Source organism: Sciurus carolinensis, chromosome 8 (assembly GCF_902686445.1).
Source record: "Sciurus carolinensis chromosome 8, mSciCar1.2, whole genome shotgun sequence".
NCBI lineage: Eukaryota > Metazoa > Chordata > Mammalia > Rodentia > Sciuridae > Sciurus > Sciurus carolinensis.
Genome location: NC_062220.1, coordinates 89655408 through 89675687, shown reverse-complemented (window position 1 = coordinate 89675687; position 20280 = coordinate 89655408). Strand labels below are relative to the sequence as shown.

Sequence of the window (20280 nt, the reverse complement as noted above, 5' to 3'; positions counted from 1 at the left end):
CTTCCAGGAAATCTGGGGAAACTCAACAGAAACCCATCCTTCCATGTCCTTCACAGGATTCAGAGACCCCAGGAGAAAACCCCACCTTCCAGAACAATTACCAAAAGGAGAAGTTTGCAGAAACACCGGACAGTACAGTGGGTCCAATCACCTCCCTCACCTCACAGTTACGAGGGCATCTCAACAGCACTACGCTGACTGGCTAGGGATGCCAAGGTGGGACAGGGCCTTGGTGACCATCTGGTCCACTGGTCCTCAAAGTGGTATCCACCGACCCCTTCATAGTAATTACTGTGATTTGTCTATGGTTTCAGTGTGTCCCCCAAAGGTTCCTGTGCTGGCAGCTTGGTCCCCAGTGTGGTGGTGTTGAGGTGGTGGGAGGAGGTAATGAGGTCACAGGGGCACCACCCTCGTAAGGGATGGGTGCAGGTCTCGTGGAACTGGATTAGTTCCTGCAAGAATTAATTGTTGTAAGGGAGCCTGGCCCCTCCTCTGAATCCCTCTTCCATGATTGCAGCCTGCCTCCCCCACCTGTGCTCCTGTCTCAATGCCACGTGCCTTGTCATGATGCAGCCAGAAGGCCCAAGCAGATAGGCCTGTGCCTGATCTTGGATTCCCAGTCTCCAAAACTCTGAGCTAAACAGACAAACCTTTTTTCTTTATAAATTACCCAGCATTATGTATTTTATTAGAGCAACAGAAAAATGACTGAGACAGTACTATTTTGGCCTTTTTCAGGGTGTTGACTTTGTGTGCAAAGCAGTAGTGAGGAAAACTGCTGGTCCTGAGCATGAATCAAGGCAGCACCACCAAATTTCACTAATGTTCAAGGTATTCTCCCCTGCCACCTGCTTGCAATAAAAATGGATAAACGAAATGCTAATTTCACTTAAGAACACCCATGCTGAAACATAAATATTATTGACTTTATTCAATCTAGACAGAATGACACATGCCTTTTCCACATTCCATGTGACAAAACGGGAGCTCTGCCTCCATGTTCTGCCAAGTATGAAGGATGGTGGTCAATGCTTGGGTGTCCATCTAAAGTGTGAGCGAACTTGCTGATTTTCACGGAATCACTGACAGACTGGTGATTCAGACTTGGGTATTTGGCAGGCGTGTCTTGAAAAATAAATTGAGCCTGTCACATCAAGGCAAACAAATGGTGCATTGTAGTCAGTGATAAAATATAAGCTGCCAGGTACAAACTGGCATTTTGGAAAACTTGTATCAGCCACTGTGAGCTAGAGGGCTTCACAACACTTAAAAACTCTTCATGAGTTGGATGGTGATATCAAATGTGATTTTTTTTTTTCTATAATGACATATGTCCACATTTGGAAGATCCGTATAACTCAGTAACCAATATTTTCCAAATGACTAATGCATCGTGTTCCTGAATGAATCATGCAGGGGCAAAAGATTCAAAGTGCAAGACAGACCAATGGAAATTGATACAGTATAAAAAGTTCATTGATACGGTTTACAATTCCATATTAAAAAGCTATAGTTTTTCTGGGCACAGTGATGTTCACCTATAATCCCAGCATCTCAGGAGGCTTAGGCAAGAGGATCTCAAGTTTAAGGCCAGGTTCAGCAACTTAGGAAGGCCCTATCTCAAAATATTTTTTAAAAATTTAAAAACTGGGCTAGGGATGTAGCTCAGTGGTAAATTGTTCCTGTACCCTCCCGCAAAGGAAAGAAACTATAGTTTGTATAGTTTTAGGGTAACATCAAAGAAAAATCCCCTAGTTTTCTGAAAAGGCTATTAAAATATGTTTCCCTTTTCCGACAGTTTCTCTGTGGCCAATTTTTCTTCATATACCTCAACTAAAACACTTCATTGTAACAGATAAAGATACAGAAGCAAATATGAGGCTTGAACTGTGTTCTATAAGCCAGACAATAAAGAGCTTTGGAAAAAAAAAATGTAAAACAATGTTATTCATCTCAATAATTATTTTTCATTTTTGGAAAATATCACGTTTTCATTAAAAAGATACACTGTGTTAAATATAATACCTTCACTACTGTTGTTTTAATGATTTAATAACTAAACATTTTTAACTTCTCAGTGTTACTTTCTAATAGTAAATGTCAGTAGACACAATTCATATAAACAAAAGCTCTTGGGTTCCTCAGTAATTCTAAGAATATTTAAGAGATACTGAGGCTGGAAAGTCCCAGAACTAATGCCATGGTCTAAACTCTCAACCAGATAAGTCCCCATCTCCACGTCAAATGAACTAAAAGCTTGCCCTTCACACAATTAGTCTAGTCCCTTCCAAAACAACCTGATCCACTGATGAGCAGCTCCAACTAACAGAGAGACCCTCAGACCCACAGGGCCAGCTGTGTTCTCTGGAGCCACCAGGCCAGTCTATACCACTCAATTCCACAAAGGCCAGCAAGCACACAACTAGTGCTCCATGCCACTGTGATGGAGTCCCCTGCTCTCAGGAGGCTTACGGACTAAACCCAAGAAGGACAATAGATTCATCAAAGATGAAACTCTAGTCCATGTGTTGATAGCAACTATCTCAAGATACCAAGGAGGTCCTGAAGTCTCATCCATGGTTGATGAGAGAGAGAGAGAGAGAACTGAAGTCAACTAGTAATATCTGCCATAGGCACAGCGCCACAGAGACTTAGTCCAAAAGTCACATATATGCCATCCTGGGTCTAGGCAGGAGGCTATTCCTGCCTTCATATTTAAAGAAATCTCTTCCATTCTGCCAGTGAGACTTCTCTTCACAAGATTAAGCATCTCCATCTTACAGTTTTCTCCAAACTCTTCACCCTCCTAGTCCCTTTGCTCTGGACACAGAGCAGTTTATGAATCTCTCTCTTCAACAAGTCACCTAGGATGGCACGTGACATCAAGGTGTGGCCTGAACCCCACAGAGGGAAGCAAACTCTCTCCCTTGATCTAGACACCCAGATGCATGATCCTAGGATTACTGAAATCCCAGAGCCTGAGGGGGCCTCAGATACCTGCCTGACAAGAGACCAAGGCCAGGAGAAATAAAAACCTTGATGAAAGATCCCAAGGGACCAAGGCAGAGGCAGAGAGAGGACCCACTTCTTTCTGTCCTCATCCTAAACAACATGTCCAGTCATACCCACACTCACACAGGTGAGTGAGCGGGCAGGGCTCAGGCCACGGAGCTCTTTGCATCTGCTCCAGCTTTCTGACAAGACTGATGCTCTACCTGGAGTCTGTTGTTTGCTGTCGCTTTGCTTTCCTGTTACTTAATGTTTTGCAAATTCCTCTTACAATATGTTATCTCATTCGGTGTAGTCTCCCTGTCTGATGAGAACATACACAGTCCTTCCTTCAAGGAGATCATGCTAATTTTTAGAATTTTTTAAAAGAGGAAAAAAATAAGGTCAGAACAACTGAGAGTATATCCCTTTTAGCTATCATCTTTTTAAAGAAAATATTCTTTGGACTTGGATAGGTCCCCCCCACTCCTGGATTACAAAAATGGAATTGTATGTTTTCATTCCATAAAGAAATAGAAAATCGGGCTGTACAGCCTATTGAAAAGATAGGTAAACTGAGGGAGGGGAAGGAGATGAAGCCTGCCCAAGAATCCATGGGTCACTGTCCATAGCGGCAGGGAGAGAACAGAGGCAGGTATTCTTCTCTTCCCGCTCACAGATGCCCCCTTCTTGGGCTGTCCTGAGGCTGCCCTAATAAGCCCAGGCAGTACCTTAGGCCCAGTTCTTGCTCCCCATGATAACAACAAGAGAAAAAGCCCCACCTGTGTGGAACTGGCAATGGGACCAGCCATCATGCCTCGGACGATCAGACCGGACTTTGGCCTGGTCTTCTCTCCTGTCTTCTTCACGTCCATGGAAGTCTCTGAAGAGTGAAGCTTGTCCATCCTCTCCCACGCAGACACCAAAGCAGGGTTTTCACCTGGGACCACGTTCACAGGCTTACTTTTGTGTGGGGTCCTTTTAGATGATACAAAATTACCAAGTACATCCCCATCAAGATTTTTGTGTCTGCAAAGGAACATTTCCATTAAAACAGACTCTCCGGGAGGAATCGTTCACAACAATAAAATCCACATTCAACAGTCACTGGAGCAAGCCCATTCATAAATAGATGCTGATCCCTAGCTTTATTGTGAAAGGTGAAGAACAGGAAATACTTTGGTATCAAAGCAAGTTCAGCTTACAAAATAAGACAAGCAATCAAACAAATAAAACCAGAGATGATGATCCATGATAGGAACCCTCAAGGCCTTACAGCTAAAGGGCATCCCTGGTCTTCTGGGCCTGTGTGATAGAGGGAAACCAGAGGCCTGTGATACAGCCCCACAGCAGTCCTCTGAGGGGACTGAGAAAGCTTGTGGTGAATTTGGCATTTACCAACTGTTAAGGGAAGGTTGGGCAGGTGTGCCTATGGCTTCTTTTCTTGAGAGAGAGAGAGAGAGAGAACTCGTATGTGTGTATGTGTGGTGTGTATGTGGTGTGTGTGTGTGTGTATGTGTTTGTATGTGAGAGAGAGAGAGAGAGCAAAAGAAGGTGACAGGGCTGGGGCTGTAGCTCAGTCACAGAGTGCTTGCCTAGCATGTGTGAGGCACTGGGTTCAATCCTTAGCACCACATAAAAATAGCAAATAAAATAAAGGCATTGTGTCCATCTACAACTACAAAAAAAAAAGAACAAAAAAAGGTGACAGTAATAGCAAACAGGAAGTGAGAAAGAACAAGAGATAAAGAACCCAAAGACAAAGCAAGAGACCCAGGTAAAGACGAACCTCACCTGGGACAGCTCTGGAGCCAGCGATCTCCTGGCAGGCTTGCCTATTTTCTATACTGGCAGGGACAGGTACTAATACCGACTCTATGTCAAGCCCTGGGTCACACATGATAGCCATAGTCATGCATGCTGTCACGGGGACATGGCAAGTAGAAGAAGGGACTGGAGCCCACCTGGTGAAATGCAGAAGGGCTTCCAGGGAAGGGTGCCCCTGAGTCAAGGGATCAAGTAAGTAGGAGACCCCAAGAGAGAGCCCCAGGCCCCAGCTTGCAGGATATGCTCAGGTGCGCAGTGGGGCTGGTCATGGGTGGGGTTTTGTAAACTATCCTAAGGAGTTGGGGTTTTCTCCTAAAAGCTGTGGGGAGTGGCCTGGCGGCACTTGTTTTGTTAAAAACATTTCACCACTTCAGTTCAAGGACTGATTCACAGAGAAGACCAGAGGCCTAGAGACCAAGGCAGAGCCCACAGGAGTTATGCAGGGAAAGGGGAAGGGAATGTGAACTGAGACCCTTGCCACAGGGCAGGAAGGGGGCAAAGCGTCCAACATCACTAGGGAAAAAGAGTTGCTGACAGAGCTCAAAGAAAATGGCAGGGAAGAAGGAATGAAGGAGAACACACAGGTGCAAAAACTAGATGAACTCAGGAACTTCAACTGCTTTCCAACCATTTTGTTGCTGCTTTTTTTTTTTTTTTTTTCTGATACAGTTATCAGAAATATTTAATTTCCTAGCTGAATAAATGCCTTTGAAGGAGAGGCCACCTTCTTCATTCCACCCTCAGGACCTTTCACATCTGAAGCCTTGACTGAGTTGTTTTTGATGGTCCCTGCCCTTTAGCAGCCTGGTACCCATGCCCTGAGATTCAGCTTTCCTTAGGAAAGAAAATGCTTTCCTGCCAATTGGAAGACCCATTTCCTAGAAGTCAGACCATGCTGTGTATGACAGTTGTAGGTTAATCCCACTATTGGTGACTGCATGTAGGGTATGAGGGTTGAAATTAGTGTAACTGTTCTCCAGTTCACAGAGTTTCCTTCCAAGAGACCTTATCTTTCAGATTCCACCGAATTCTACAGTGTTTAAGAGCCTTTTATAATACTATCCCCTGTGTTTAAGAAAATCAAACAAAGTAAGCACCTGAACCCAAGGAATCACAGAATTTAAGTTAGGCATTTTGAAGTGTAAGTGTTCTGCATCCCAAAGTGATCCATTCTCTTAGCCTCTAGAAGAAATAGCAGGGTCCCATCACAGAGATAATTGAAACAGAGTTTGAGAAACTAAATAATGATGTTTTCCAAAGGTGTCTCCATCCTACTCTCTGGAATCTATTAATCTGTCAACTGACATGGTGAAAGGGACCATATAATTATGAATGTGTGTGTCTGTGTGTCCTTTTACCAGGTCAGGTGACATACTGCAGCAATATTAAGGATCTTAAGACTCCGGCGGTGGGCCCCGCCCACACAGCCAGCTTCTCCAGGTTCTCGGAGCGGCCCCCTAGTGAGGGCCTTTCTGACCAGAACAAGCCCCAAGTCCCAGAGCCAGCGCAGCGCAGCGCACTCCGGCTCGCAAGCAGGTTCAGGGACCAGGATAGGGCAGCCAGAGACTTCCCCAAGTAGCCTGGACCCCTGCAGTGGGAGGTGCCTTTCAAAGCTAGCTTCTCAGAGCAGACTGCCCAGTGAGAGGCTTTCTACATAGAACCAGCCACAAGCCCCCGAACCAACGGAGAGCTTCGATCCGCAAGCAGCCTCTGGGATCAGGGTAGGGCAGCCAGAGACCTCTTCAGGCGGCTCTGCCCACTCCGGCCGCAGGCTCTTTCCACGGGGCGATCCAAGATGGCGGCCTAGAGGGTGACTGCACCCCCAGTCGCTCCAGAACCCAGGAGTTAAGAAGGGGAGGCATTGAGAGACTCAGACTGAAATAGAGCCACAGGGTCCCACTGACAGCTGACCAATATGAGAAAACAAGGGAAGAAAATGCCCCGAACAAACCTAGATACTACATCAATAAAACCCAATGACAGCACAGCAGAAGAAATGTCAGAAAGGGAGTTCAGAATGTACGTAATTAAAATGATCAGGGAAGCAAAAGAGGAGATGAAAGAGCAAATGCAGGCATTGAAGGAGGAGATGAAAGAGCAAATGCAGGCATTAAATGATCGCACCAATCAACAGTTAAAAGACCAAATACAGGAAGCAAAAGATCATTTCAATAAAGAGTTAGAGATACTGAAAAAAAAGCAAACTGAAATACTTGAAATGAAGGAAACAATAAACAAAGTTAAAAACTCCATAGAAAGCATAACCAATAGGATAGAACACCTAGAAGACAGAACCTCAGACATTGAAGACAAATTATTTAATCTTGAAAACAAAGTTGGTCAAACAGAGAAGATGGTAAGAAATCATGAACAAAATCTACAAGAATTATGGGATATCCTGAAAAGGCCAAATTTGAGAATTATTGGGATTGAGGAAGGCTTAGAGAAACAAACCAAAGGAATGAACAATCTATTCAATGAAATAATATCAGAAAATTTCCCAAATCTGAAGAATGAAATGGAAAACCAAGTACAAGAGGCTTATAGAACTCCAAACATACAAAATTACAACAGACCCACACCAAGGCACATTATTATGAAAATACCTAACATACAACATAAAGACAGAATTTTAAAGGCCGCGAGAGAAAAGAATCAAATTACATTCAGAGGGAAACCAATAAGAATATCAGCAGATTTTTCAATCCAGACCCTAAAAGCTAGAAGGGCCTGGAACAACATATACCAAGCCCTGAAAGAAAACAGATGCCAACCAAGAAGCTTATACCCAGCAAAACTTACCTTCAAATTTGACGATGAAATAAGATCCTTCCATGATAAACAAAGGCTAAAGGAATTTACAAAAAGAAAGCCAGCATTACAGAACATTCTCAGCAAAATATTCCATAAGGAAGAGATGAAAAACAACGATGCAAATCAGCAACAGGAGGCGCTAGCCTAAAGGAATAGCCAAATAAAGGAGAAACCAAATCATGTCAAAAACAAATATGAGTCAATTGACTGGGAATACAAATCATATCACAATAAAAACCCTGAATGTTAATGGCCTGAACTCATCAATCAAAAGACATAGACTGGCAGATTGGATTAAAAAGAAAAATCCAACAATATGCTGCCTGCAAGAGACTCATCTCATAGAAAGAGACACCCATAGACTAAAGGTGAAAGGATGGGGAAAAACATACCATGCACACGGACACAGCAAAAAAGCTGGAGTATCCATCCTCATTTCAGATAATGTGGACTTCAAACCAAAACTAGTCAGAAGGGATAAAGAAGGACATTACATGCTGCTTAAGGGAAGCATAAATCAGCAAGACATAACAATCATAAATATCTATGCCCCGAACATTGGCTCATCCACGTACGTCAAACAAGTCCTTCTCAATTACAGAAATCAAATAGACCACCACACAATAATACTAGGCGATTTTAACACACCTCTCTCACCACTGGATAGATCGTCCAAACAAAAATTGAATAAAGAAACTATAGATCTCAACAACACAATCAACAATTTAGACTTAACGGACATATATAGAATATACCATCCAACAAAGAATGAATACACTTTCTTCTCAGCAGCACATGGATCATTCTCTAAAATAGACCATATTTTATGCCACAAAGCTACTGTTAGCAAATACAAGAAGATAGAGATACTACCTTGTACTCTATCAGATCATAATGGATTGAAATTAAAAATAAATGACAGAATAAAAAACAGAAACTTCTCCAATACCTGGAGATTAAATAATATACTATTATATGATGAATGGATAACAGAAGACATCAGGAGGGAAATAAAAAAATTCTTAGAAGTAAACGAGAACAAAGACACATCATATCAAAATCTCTGGGACACTATGAAAGCAGTACTTAGAGGAAGATTTATTTCATGGGGCGCATTCAAAAAAAGAAGTAGAAATCAACAAATAAACGTCTTAACACTACAGCTCAAGGCGCTAGAAAAAGAAGAGCAGACCAATACCAAAAGTAGTAGAAGACAGGAAATAGTTAAAATCAGAGCCGAAATCAATGAAATCGAAACAAAAGAAACAATTGGAAAAATTAACAAAATAAATAGTTGGTTCTTTGAAAAAAATAAATAAAATTGATAAACCCTTAGCCACACTAACAAAGAGAAAGAGGGAGAAAACTCAAATTACTAAAATTCGGAATGAACAAGGAAACATCACAACAGACACGAGTGAAATACAAAACATAATTAGAAGCTATTTCGAAAATCTATACTCCAACAAAACAGAAAACCTCGAAGACATCAACAAATTTCTAGAAACATATGAATTACCTAAACTGAACGAGGAGGACATACACAACTTAAATAAACCAATTTCAAGCAATGAAATAGAAGAGGTCATCAAAAGCCTACCAACAAAGAAAAGTCCAGGACCAGATGGGTTCTCAGCCGAGTTCTACAAAACCTTTAAAGAAGAGCTCATTCCAATACTCCTCAAAGTATTCCATGAAATAGAAGAGGAGGGAACCCTCCCAAACTCGTTCTATGAAGCCAATATCACCCTGATACCTAAACCAGACAGAGACACATCAAGGAAAGAAAATTTCAGACCAATATCCTTAATGAACATCGACGCAAAAATTCTCAACAAAATTTTAGCAAATCGCATACAAATATATATTAAAAAGATAGTGCACCACAATCAAGTGGGTTTTATCCCAGGGATGCAAGGTTGGTTCAACATTCGGAAATCAATAAATGTCATTCACCATATCAACAGACTTAAAGTTAAGAATCACATGATTATTTCAATAGATGCAGAAAAAGCATTCGATAAAATACAGCATCCCTTCATGCTCAAAACACTAGAAAAAATTGGGGTAGTGGGAACATTCCTTAACATTATAAAGGCCATCGACGCTAAGCCCATGGCCAATATCATTCTAAATGGTGAAAAACTGAAAGCGTTCCCCCTAAAAACTGGAACAAGGCAGGGATGCCCTCTTTCACCACTTCTATTCAACATCGTCCTTAAGACTCTAGCCAGAGCAATTAGACAAACCAAAGAAATTAAAGGGATACGAATAGGAAAAGAAGAACTCAAACTATCCCTGTTCGCTGATGACATGATTATATATTTAGAGGAACCTGGAAATTCCACCAGAAAACTTTTAGAACTCATAAGTGAATTCAGTAAAGTAGCAGGTTACAAGATCAATGCTCATAAATCCAATGCATTTTTATACATAAGTGATGAATATTCAGAAAGAGAAATTAGGAAAACTACCCCATTCACAATAGCATCGAAAAAAATAAAATACTTGGGAATCAATCTCACAAAAGAGGTGAAAGACCTCTACAATGAGAACTACAGAACACTAAAGAAAGAAATTAAAGAAAACCTTAGAAGATGGAAAGATCTCCCATGTTCCTGGATAGCAGAATTAATATTATCAAAATGGCTATACTACCTAAAGTGCTATACAGATTCAATGCAATTCCAATTAAAATCCCAATGATGTACCTTGCAGAAATAGAGCAAGCAATTATGAAATTCATCTGGAAGAATAAAAAACCTAGAATAGCTAAAGCAATCCTCAGTAGCAAGAGCGAAGCAGGGGGTATTGCAATACCAGATCTTCAACTCTACTACAAAGCAATAGTAACAAAAACGGCATGGTATTGGTACCAAAATAGACAGGTAGATCAATGGTACAGAATAGAGGACATGGACACAAACCCAAATAAATACAATTTTCTCATACTAGACAAAGGTTCCAAAAATATGCAATGGAGAAAAGATAGCCTCTTCAACAAATGGTGCTGGGAAAACTGGAAAACCATATGCAATAGAATGAAATTAAACCCCTATCTCTCACCCTACACAAAACTCAACTCAAAATGGATCAATGACCTCGGAATCAGACCAGAGACCCTGCATCTTATAGAAGAAAAAGTAGGTCCAAATCTTCAACTTGTTGGCTTAGGATCAGACTTCCTTAACAGGACTCCCATAGCACAAGAAATAAAAGCAAGAATCAACAACTGGGATAGATTCAAACTAAAAAGCTTTCTCTCAGCAAAGGAAACTATCAGCAGTGTGAAGAGAGAGCCTACAGAGTGGGAGAATATCTTTGCCAACCATACTTCTGATAGAGCGCTAATTTCCAGAATCCATAAAGAACTCAAAAAACTCTACACGAAGAATACAAATAATCCAATCAACAAATGGGCTAAGGAAATGAACAGACACTTCACAGAAGAAGATGTACAAGTAATCAACAGATATATGAAAAAATGTTCAACATCTCTAGTAATAAGGGAAATGCAAATCAAAACTACCCTAAGATTTCATCTCACCCCAATTAGAATGGCGATTATCAAGAACACAAGCAACAATAGGTGTTGGCGAGGATGTGGTGAAAAAGGAACACTCATACATTGCTGGTGGGGTTGCAAATTAGTGCAGCCACTCTGGAAAGCAGTGTGGAGATTCCTCAGAAAGCTTGGAATGGAAACACCATTTGACCCAGCTATCCCACTCCTTGGCCTATACCCAAAGGACTTAAAATCAGCATACTACAGAGATACAGCCACATCAATGTTCATTGCTGCTCAATTCACCATAGCCAGATTGTGGAACCAACCTAGATGCCCTTCAGTTGATGAATGGATAAAGAAACTGTGGCATATATATACAATGGAATATTACTCCGCAATGAAGAATGATAAAATTATGGCATATGCAGGCAAATGGATGAAATTGGAGAATATCATGCTAAGTGAGATAAGCCAATCTCAAAAAACTAAAGGACAAATGATCTCGCTGATAAGCAATGAGGACATATAATGGGGTGGGAGGGGCTAGCATTAGGTTTAGGGTTAGGTTTAGGGTTAGGGATAAGGAGAGCGGTAAGAATGAAGGAAAGAAGGACTGTATAGAGGGGAAAGAGGGGTGGGAGGGGTGGGGGGGAAGGAAAAAAAAATAATCAAACATCATTGCCCTATGTAAACGTATGATTACACAAATGGTATGCCTTGACTCCATGTACAAATAGAGAAACAACATGTATCCCATTTGTATACAATAAAAAAAAAAAAAAAAAAAAAAAAAGGATCTTAAGATGGGGAGATCACCCTGAATTAGTGGGTGGGCCCAGTGTCATTGCTAGAGTCCTTCTTGGAAGGAGATGGGAAGATCAAAGTCAGTGGTGAAGTCAGGGGCTGTAACAGTGCAAGCGGAGGTCTATGTGGCATGTTTTAAGGTGGAAGAAGGGACCATGGGCCAAGGAGCAAGGCTGGCCTCCAGAAGCTGAGAAAGGACAGGCAATGGAATTTCCTCCAGAGCCTCCAGAGGGAGCTGGCCCCCTCAGGTACCCTGCTGTTCACCCAGTGAGACAGACTTTAACTCCTGACCTCCAGTACCATAGGGAATACGTTCCCATGGCGTTGTGCCCCTGGGGTGGTTAAATTTTACATCAAGGTGGCTAGGCTGTGGTGCCTGGGTGAGTCATATATGTGTAGATGTTGCTCTGAAGGTGTTTTGTAAATGTGATTATCATTCTCAACCTGCCGACTTCGAGTAGAGCAGATTATTCTCAATGATGTGGGTGGGCTTTGCTCTATTCTTTAAAGACCTGAAAAGCAGAATTGGGGGTTTCCCAAAGAAGGAATTCTTAAGATTGTAACAGGGAAACCCCAGCTGAATTCCCAACCTTCAGGTCTATCCTGCAGCTTATAGATTTGCCCCACAATTGCATAAGTCAGCTCCTTAAAATAAAGCTCTTTTTGAATAGATAGATAGATAGATCAATAGATAGATAGATGGATAGTCTCCAGCGTATAATGGTTCTACTTACAAGTTTTCAATTTTATAATGGTATGAAAATGATACACATTAAGTAGAAACCATGCTTCAATTTTTGCATTTTTATCTTTGCTACTAATATGAAGTACAATTCTCTCAAAGGTAGAGAGTGGCAGTGAGGTTCAACTCCCAATCAATCACAATCACAACTCACAATCAATCACAAGAGGAAGCAACCAACACTCTACAATGTGCCATGTTGCTAAGTTATGATGTCCTGTAGGTTAGGTGAATTAACTGCATTTTTGACAGGACTTTTTTAAACTACAACAGGTTTATCAGGATGTAATTCCATTGCAAATTGAGGAGTATCTATATGCTCTTGGTCCACCCTTACCAATATACCCTCTAAGTATGCAATGATTTGTTATAGCAGCAATAGGAAACTAATACACAGAGTAAATGGGAAGAGATACCTGGTTTTGCCTGCTTCTGTCGATGATGCTCTCCATCCTGTGTCTTCATCTGAAAGGTCATATATATTTACCAGCTTGGTCTCTGAGCATCTCAATGGCAATTTGTTAATTTTCTTTGGAACCGAGAGTGCAGGGATTGGGGTTTCTTGAGTTAAATTGTTATCTGTATTTCCAGAGTGATCCAGAAAATATCTGGTCATGAGTTCAAGGTTTGTTTTTAGATGATTTTCTTTTGCCTATCATTGAGAGAGGAAAAGAAACATTAATTATGTGAACAGCGTCAGGGGAAGGAAGGGTGGAAAAGCAGCTATTCCAGTTCTTTGAAATAAGCTTATCAACTCCACGCTCACTCATACACGCTTTCAGAAAACATGTGCTGGCTGCCTATAACACATGCCAGGTATTGAGGTGGGCAGGGATGCAGAGATGAAGACAAAATTCCTACCCCAGAAGAACTAACTTCCAATGCATGGGTCTGGCAATTCAATGAACAGTCATAATAAAGTGTGATATGAATAGAGGAATACTCAAGCAAATCTCTTGGTATTTTTCTCCTAGGAATAAATTTATTAAAAAAAATAATGTTTTACAAGTAAACATTGGCGAGGATGTGGGGAAAATGGTACACTCATACATTGCTGTTGGGACTGCAAATTGGAGCAACCATTTTGGAAAGCAGTATGGAGATTCCTCAGAAAACTTGGAATGGAACCACCATTTGACCCAGTTATCCCACTCCTCAACATATACCCAAAAGATTTGAAATCAGTATACTGTAGTGATGCAGCCACATCAATGTTTATAGCAGTTCAATTCCCAATAGCTAAGCTATGGTACCAACCTAGTGCCCTTCAACAGATAAATGGATAAAAGAAAATGTGATACACATACACAATGGGATATTACTCAGTCATAAGGAAGAATGAAATTATGGCATTTGCAGGTACATGGAGACTACAATGCTAAGTAAAATAAGTCAATCCCCAAAAAAAAAAGGCTGAATGTTCTCTCTGATATATGGATGCTGATTCACAACAGGCAGGCAGGGGTGGGGGTGGGGAGTGGAGGGACAGTTGGAGGGAAGGGAGGGAGATGGGAATCAGAAAGAGCATAGAATGAATTGAACATAACTTTCCTATGCTCACATAGGAATACATGACCAGTGTAACTCCACATCACGTACAACCACAAGAATGGGAAGATATACTTCACACATATGATGTGTCAAAATACATTTTACTGCCATGTATAACTAAAAAGAACAAATAAAAAATGTAAAAAGAAGAAAATATATATATTCTTTGATTTAAAAAATCTTAATTTGTAGGGAACACTAACTCTACAGATTCATAAGCACTTGGGGCCTGAATATTTCTTAGTACGTACCCTCCACCTTTAGCTCTGAACATCAGCGAATACAGCGACAATTGGAACAGAAGGTTAATATGAAAAGCATAGAGAGGCAGTCAGAATTGACTCAGTTTACACCCCAACCCTAAAATAAATAAATAAATGGAACTTCTAGTAGTAGATTTTGGAAATAAATGATGTCAGTATTTTCCAGCCTGGTCTGCACTAAATATTCTCTTTGAAAGTTTCTTGAAAATATAGATTCTCATTTCACACTGAGACTTACTAAGCCAAAGATAGCAAGGATCAGAGCCCTGATTTCTTCTAAAATTCCTCCAAGTAATTTGGACAGACATGGCCAACAATCCACAGGACGACCTCAGCAGCTGCCATGCCTCACTCTCCACCCCATGAACCTAGAACCACCCAGGCTCTGCTGAGCGGTGGCCAGACATGGGACCAGTGGTTGTGCAATCCGAGTGAGCGATCAGAGCGGGGAGCCATCTGACAGAGACCTGGAGCAGAGAGTGCCCCCAGAGCAGGTCAGGTCCTTCCCGTCTGTTCCTATGATCCGTGCCGCAGAAATCTCAGACCCACGGCCGATGGACTAGGACCAAACTCAGCAGATTTATCAGACAGTTAGGATCAGAGGATGGTTTTATTTGTTTACTCACTATTTTAGTATGAGACCAAAATTGAAAAAAAAAATTATTTGTCAAAGTCTAAAGCTTTCAATGAAGAGATGAGGGAAAGATTTAATTTGTTGGCACCATTTTTCAAAACTTCAATTTTACATGGTATGTTAATCTATTATATACTCAATGGGGGGGAAAAACAAGTTATTTTGAATATTAACATTAAGTTATAGGGCTTCCCAGGATCATATGAACTTTGGGCTCTAAGTGAATGTCAAAATTATCATGCAACAAGCAGACTAATAGGCACATTTTTTTCTGTAAAATATAGGTTCTAATTCATTGAATCACAGCTAATGATTACTATAATAATCAAATAATCAGGGTACTTATCAAGTCTAATGAAAAGATATAAAGTACCTTAGAACAACATTACCTTAGGGAGGCTACATATGCAAAGGAAATAAAAATCCCTTGAATCCCAGAGATACTTGTGATAAATTACATAAAGGTGATTTTCCATAAAAATCCCACTGTCCGAAAATGAATAATTGTGTTTTCTGGGCAACAAATCTCAACCCTGTGCAACATCTTAAAATTCACAGAGTACTCTGCTGCCTCGGAATCAAGCAGATGGAGGATCGTGGGTTATCTGCTGCCTGGGTGAGCAATTTTCTTCTCCCAGGATGGCTTACAGGACAGTAAAAAGGAACATGCAAGAAACAAAGGGGTGAGTGTCACCCCAGACCCAGAGGACAAAGGCCATCAATGTGATGTCTTTACTGAGCCTTTGATGTGACTTCACTCAGCAGCTGCCATGGCCTTTTTCTCTTAAAAGACAAGCACAAGAATTTTTGGCAACCAGAAGGCACTTGTAAGTTGGGGACCAGTTGGTTGAGGTTTATAGATTTTCCTGAAAGTCCATCCTTTGCTCTGTGAGGGAAACCTGGCCTAAGTACCTCTCTGGTCCATGATTTATATTTAGATGGTTTCCAAGTGGTTTAGAGGTCCCACTGGGTGTATCAGAAGTAACCTTGGTCTCACCCCTATTAACAATCCAATCTGCTAAGACTTTGTTTGAAAAAAGCATAACAAATAAAAAACAGCAACAACAAAAAGCTTGACCACTTTTGCTGTGATAGGATTGGGAATCAGAATCCCTACCCCATAAGTGACTGTGAGACCTGGATGGCCACTTTTCTGTGGCTGACAGCTTCCTCCTGGGGGTAGGAGGGGTCCCATTACATCACTGGTTTAAAAACTACTTAGCAGGGTAATGGGGGACTGACCCAGAAGACCCAGAAGGCAGGACCTCCCATTTCACTTTCAATAGGGTGACTTCCTTTCTTTGTTGTGCATATTAAACGTCTGCATGAGATGCTTTCATATTGCCTTGTCTTTAAAATCATGATACATACAGAACTTCATGATCCATCAAAAGTTTCTTCCTGATTCTGACTATGCCCAACCCCAAAGCAACATATTCTGGAAAGCCCATTCTCTGAATTAAGAGTATATCCTGCCTTCCCAACAGAAAGAGCAATTAAGACAGAGTCATAGCTTCAGTCCCTTCATATGCACACGTTTGCATCTACTCGTTCATTTATTCCACAAATACAAAGTGATGCCTCACTGTGTCATCAGATGATGACATTAAGTATAGGGACACATTGGTAAACCAAGAGAGGCTGTGGCTTGCCTTGGCCTCATGGGGAAGCAGATACTGATTAAATGAGCACGCGACTATCTGCTCAGACACGCAGCAGACACACACAAAAGAAACCTGAAGGGCGCCCTGGACGCCTGTAACAGCAGGTGCCTAGGGTTGAGTCTGGGGGATCGGAGAAGCCTCTTCCCATCCAAGGAAGCGCCAGCCACTTGCTATCCCAACTCCAACGCACCTGGGTAAGCTGAACCCAACTCCCGCTTCTCTGAATTATATGTCACAGTAGACTGAAAACGAAGGCCTTACTCAGAACCAAGGAAGGAAAATCTTACACTGGCAGGGAATGGAAAATTTTGGTATAACTGGATACTATATTATTAAGTACAGTCTTGCTAAAAATAGCTTCATGTGCCTCGAGTGGGGAGGAGGGCGCACGGGAGACGATTTGAAGCTGGGCACAGCTACAGGCTCCAGGACCAATGAGCACAAAACAACCACAGGAGTGCCACATGCCCCTGGGGGACACGGGGCTGCGCAGGCTGAAAGCCATGGGCCCTGCCAGCAATGGCCTTGTCTGTTTCTCTCCACTTTGGGTGGGGCTGGCCAGGAGTGCCCCAAGCCGCCTATCATCCCTGCAGGCCCAGAGGTGCTCCTCAGTTCCAGAACTCCACGTCATGCATTAAAAAGCACGCACCTTGTTCTCCCTGTAGAGAAATTCGAGATGCAAAACCTTGCGGAGATCATTTCTGCTGTTTATGCTGAGATCAGTGCGTGGGCGTTCCTGGTCCATGATCACACACGTCTTCTTTAAGCCCTGAGGGAAGAAGGCTGAATCACTGTTCTCCATGTTAAATCAAAACCTTCCATTCTCTGACGCAGGGTAAACAAAAGACAACTGCTCTTGGTTATGATCCTCCTCATCTGGCCTGCCTTGCGAGGTTATTGCAAGTTAAGAATTCATTTTTATATAACCTTTACCCCTGACATCATCCTCGCAGCTATTATTCTGCTTCTTACAGCAGTCCTGTGGGTCCAACTGGTCTTCACCATGTCCCCACCAGTCAAAGCCAATTTTACAGGTTGGGAGTGACATCCAGGTAACTGACTCACCCACAGCCAACTGAGGTGCCCTGAGTTTGGCCCTAGATTTGTGGCCATGGAATATGAAACTTCAAAAGTAAACAAAAGGAAAACAGAAAGCCAAAAGTCACTCCCTTCACCTCTGAGATGGGTTAGGAGGGGAAGAGGGTCCAGGGACCCATGACAACACAGCGGAATTACACAGCAGGTCTGACCACCCCAGCTTGTGAGCTGGTGATTCCAAGACCCAGGCCCTTGGGGAGCCCAGGGCAAATGTTTTGTTGGTCACCAGCACAGTGGCTGTCCATCATCCCACCCTGAATGCCCAGACACCTAGGTTCTGGAAGGGAAGCCCTGTCCCCAGCAGGAGCCTGGGTTCTCCCTTTGCAGTTGCTGCCTGCCCCCTCGCCGGCCACCATACTGCTGAATGACTGCAGGATGAGGACATGCCTCACAAAGGACTTGGCCTAGGTCAAGGGCATCCCTTGCTCTTGATGGATTGCTGGACCCCCAGTGCTAGACAAGCCTCGTCTTCCCCCCAGCCTTTGTGTCCAGAACTTTACAGTGGCTCTACCTGCTGGGAAAACGAGATCAACCCCACTGCTTGCCATGAATTTAGGTAAGAAGGTCAATTTTGGAAACGAGGTAGACACATGACCTTGAAGCAAAGAGAGCGAAAAGGAGCTCTTAAGAAGTGGGCACAGAAAGAAGGGCGCGTGCAGTGGAGCAGAGGTGGCCGGGCTGCATCAGGAGGGAGCATCCCCTGGCCAGAGGGGCGGGCCTCAGAGCAACCACTGCATCTCACTGAGGGTGCATCATGACCTCTCCATGGGTCAGAGGAATAAAGAACACTCTATATGAGCCTTCCTCTCTGATGGATATCTCTTATGTTCACCAACAGTTCCAATCACCAAATCCAGGTTCACTTACCACCCCCCCATTGTGATACACACCAACATTTGAAAACCACTGGAGTAGGGTTCGGGGGTGCTCTCGGGGGTCAACTAGCCTCCACTCCCATCCAGCCACTGATCTTCATTCCCTCAACAAACATTTGCCCTGAACCTGGTGTGTGCCAGGCTATCCTAGATGTAGGAGACACAGAGGAGCGAGATCTCACAGCCTGTGGGAAGCAGGCCCCTGAGTCCCACTGTGGAAACAGGACACGGAGGGTGAACACCAAGGCACGGCATGCTATTTTCGATAGGAGCATCATCCATGAGCTCACTCTTGCCTCCCGACTTCCCCACCTGTGAATTGAAGGAACCCCTAGTCTACTTGTCCAGCTACCGGAGGCAGAGAAGTGAACAAATCAAAGTCCCACCCTCATAGAGCTTCCATTCCACAGGGAAAAAGACAAGTGTGATATGCTGTGGGGGATAGGGGGACATATATATATATATATATATATATATATATATATATATATATGGGTAGGGAGACAGAGAGGGCCAGGCAGTGGCATGAGAAGGGTTGCTACTTTATAAAAGTTGATCAGGAAAGGGTTCATTGATTAGGTGACAATGGAGCAGAGATATGAGGGAAGCAAGAGAGCAGGCCATGCAGACACTTGGGAGAAGCGTTCCAAGCAAGGAACAGCAAGTGCAAAGGCCCTGTGGCTGTTGCAAGTGCCAATGCATCTAGAGTCTCATAGCCAGGGAAAAGTGTCAGGAGGTAAGGTCAAAGAAGTCACCCAGAGGCTGGTAAGAAAAGGCCATGTTGACCATCCTGATGAGCTATAGGAGGATTTGAAAAGAGGACTATAAAGGACTAACATTTTCAAAGGATCATTGGCTGCTAGGTTAAAAATAGAATATAAAAGGCAGGGGATTAAGCAGAAACCATTTAGGAGGTTACTGAAAAATGCAGTTCACGTGAAAGGTGAGAGAGGCTTAGGCCAGAGTGTTTGCATCATTAGTAGTAAGAAGCGGGTATATTCTCTGTGCGCTCTAATGGTAAAGTTAACAGGTGGGCTGATGGGCTGGATATGAGGGGCGTGAAGAGAATTAGAGTCCTTAACCATAGGGTCTGCACTAACTCTAGCATCAGAATCTTGTTGAATTGTGGGAAACTCAAATGTTCAAAAAGTTGGAGAGCTGGTTAGTACAGAGGGGAAATAACTCACAATTTGTTGTTGGAAATGTCCGTGGGAACACTATCATATGTATCAAGCAGAGATGCTAATTAGATATCCAAGAGGAAATGCAGCTCTCACAACTGGAAAGAATTCAAAGGATTCAGGGAGATAGCAGCTAAAGATAGACATTTGGGAATTGTCAGTGCATTGATGGTATTGGAACCATAAGACTGGCTGAGATGCCTTAAGAATGGATGAAGAGAGCAGGAAAGAAGAGGAGAGAGGAGGGAAGGGGAGGAGGGGAGGAAAGGAGAGGACCACCGACCAACTCTTTGAGCCACCAGCATGCACTGCACAGGTTAGGGAAAGGAAG

General features: G+C 42.6%; 1 protein-coding gene across 2 annotated transcripts in view; it reads right to left on the bottom strand.

The window, feature by feature from the left end:
* Nucleotides 1-20280, bottom strand: part of Mindy4 (MINDY lysine 48 deubiquitinase 4) — a 116580-nt gene that overhangs the window by 92656 nt on the left and 3644 nt on the right. For both annotated transcript variants that reach the window (XM_047562067.1, XM_047562066.1), the window contains exons 2-4: nt 17445-17564; nt 13100-13335; nt 3771-4017 (exon numbers count right to left, since the gene is read on the bottom strand). In XM_047562067.1, coding sequence (XP_047418023.1) covers nt 3771-4017; nt 13100-13335; nt 17445-17564 — 603 coding nt within the window. The remainder of the gene's footprint in view (nt 1-3770; nt 4018-13099; nt 13336-17444; nt 17565-20280) is intronic.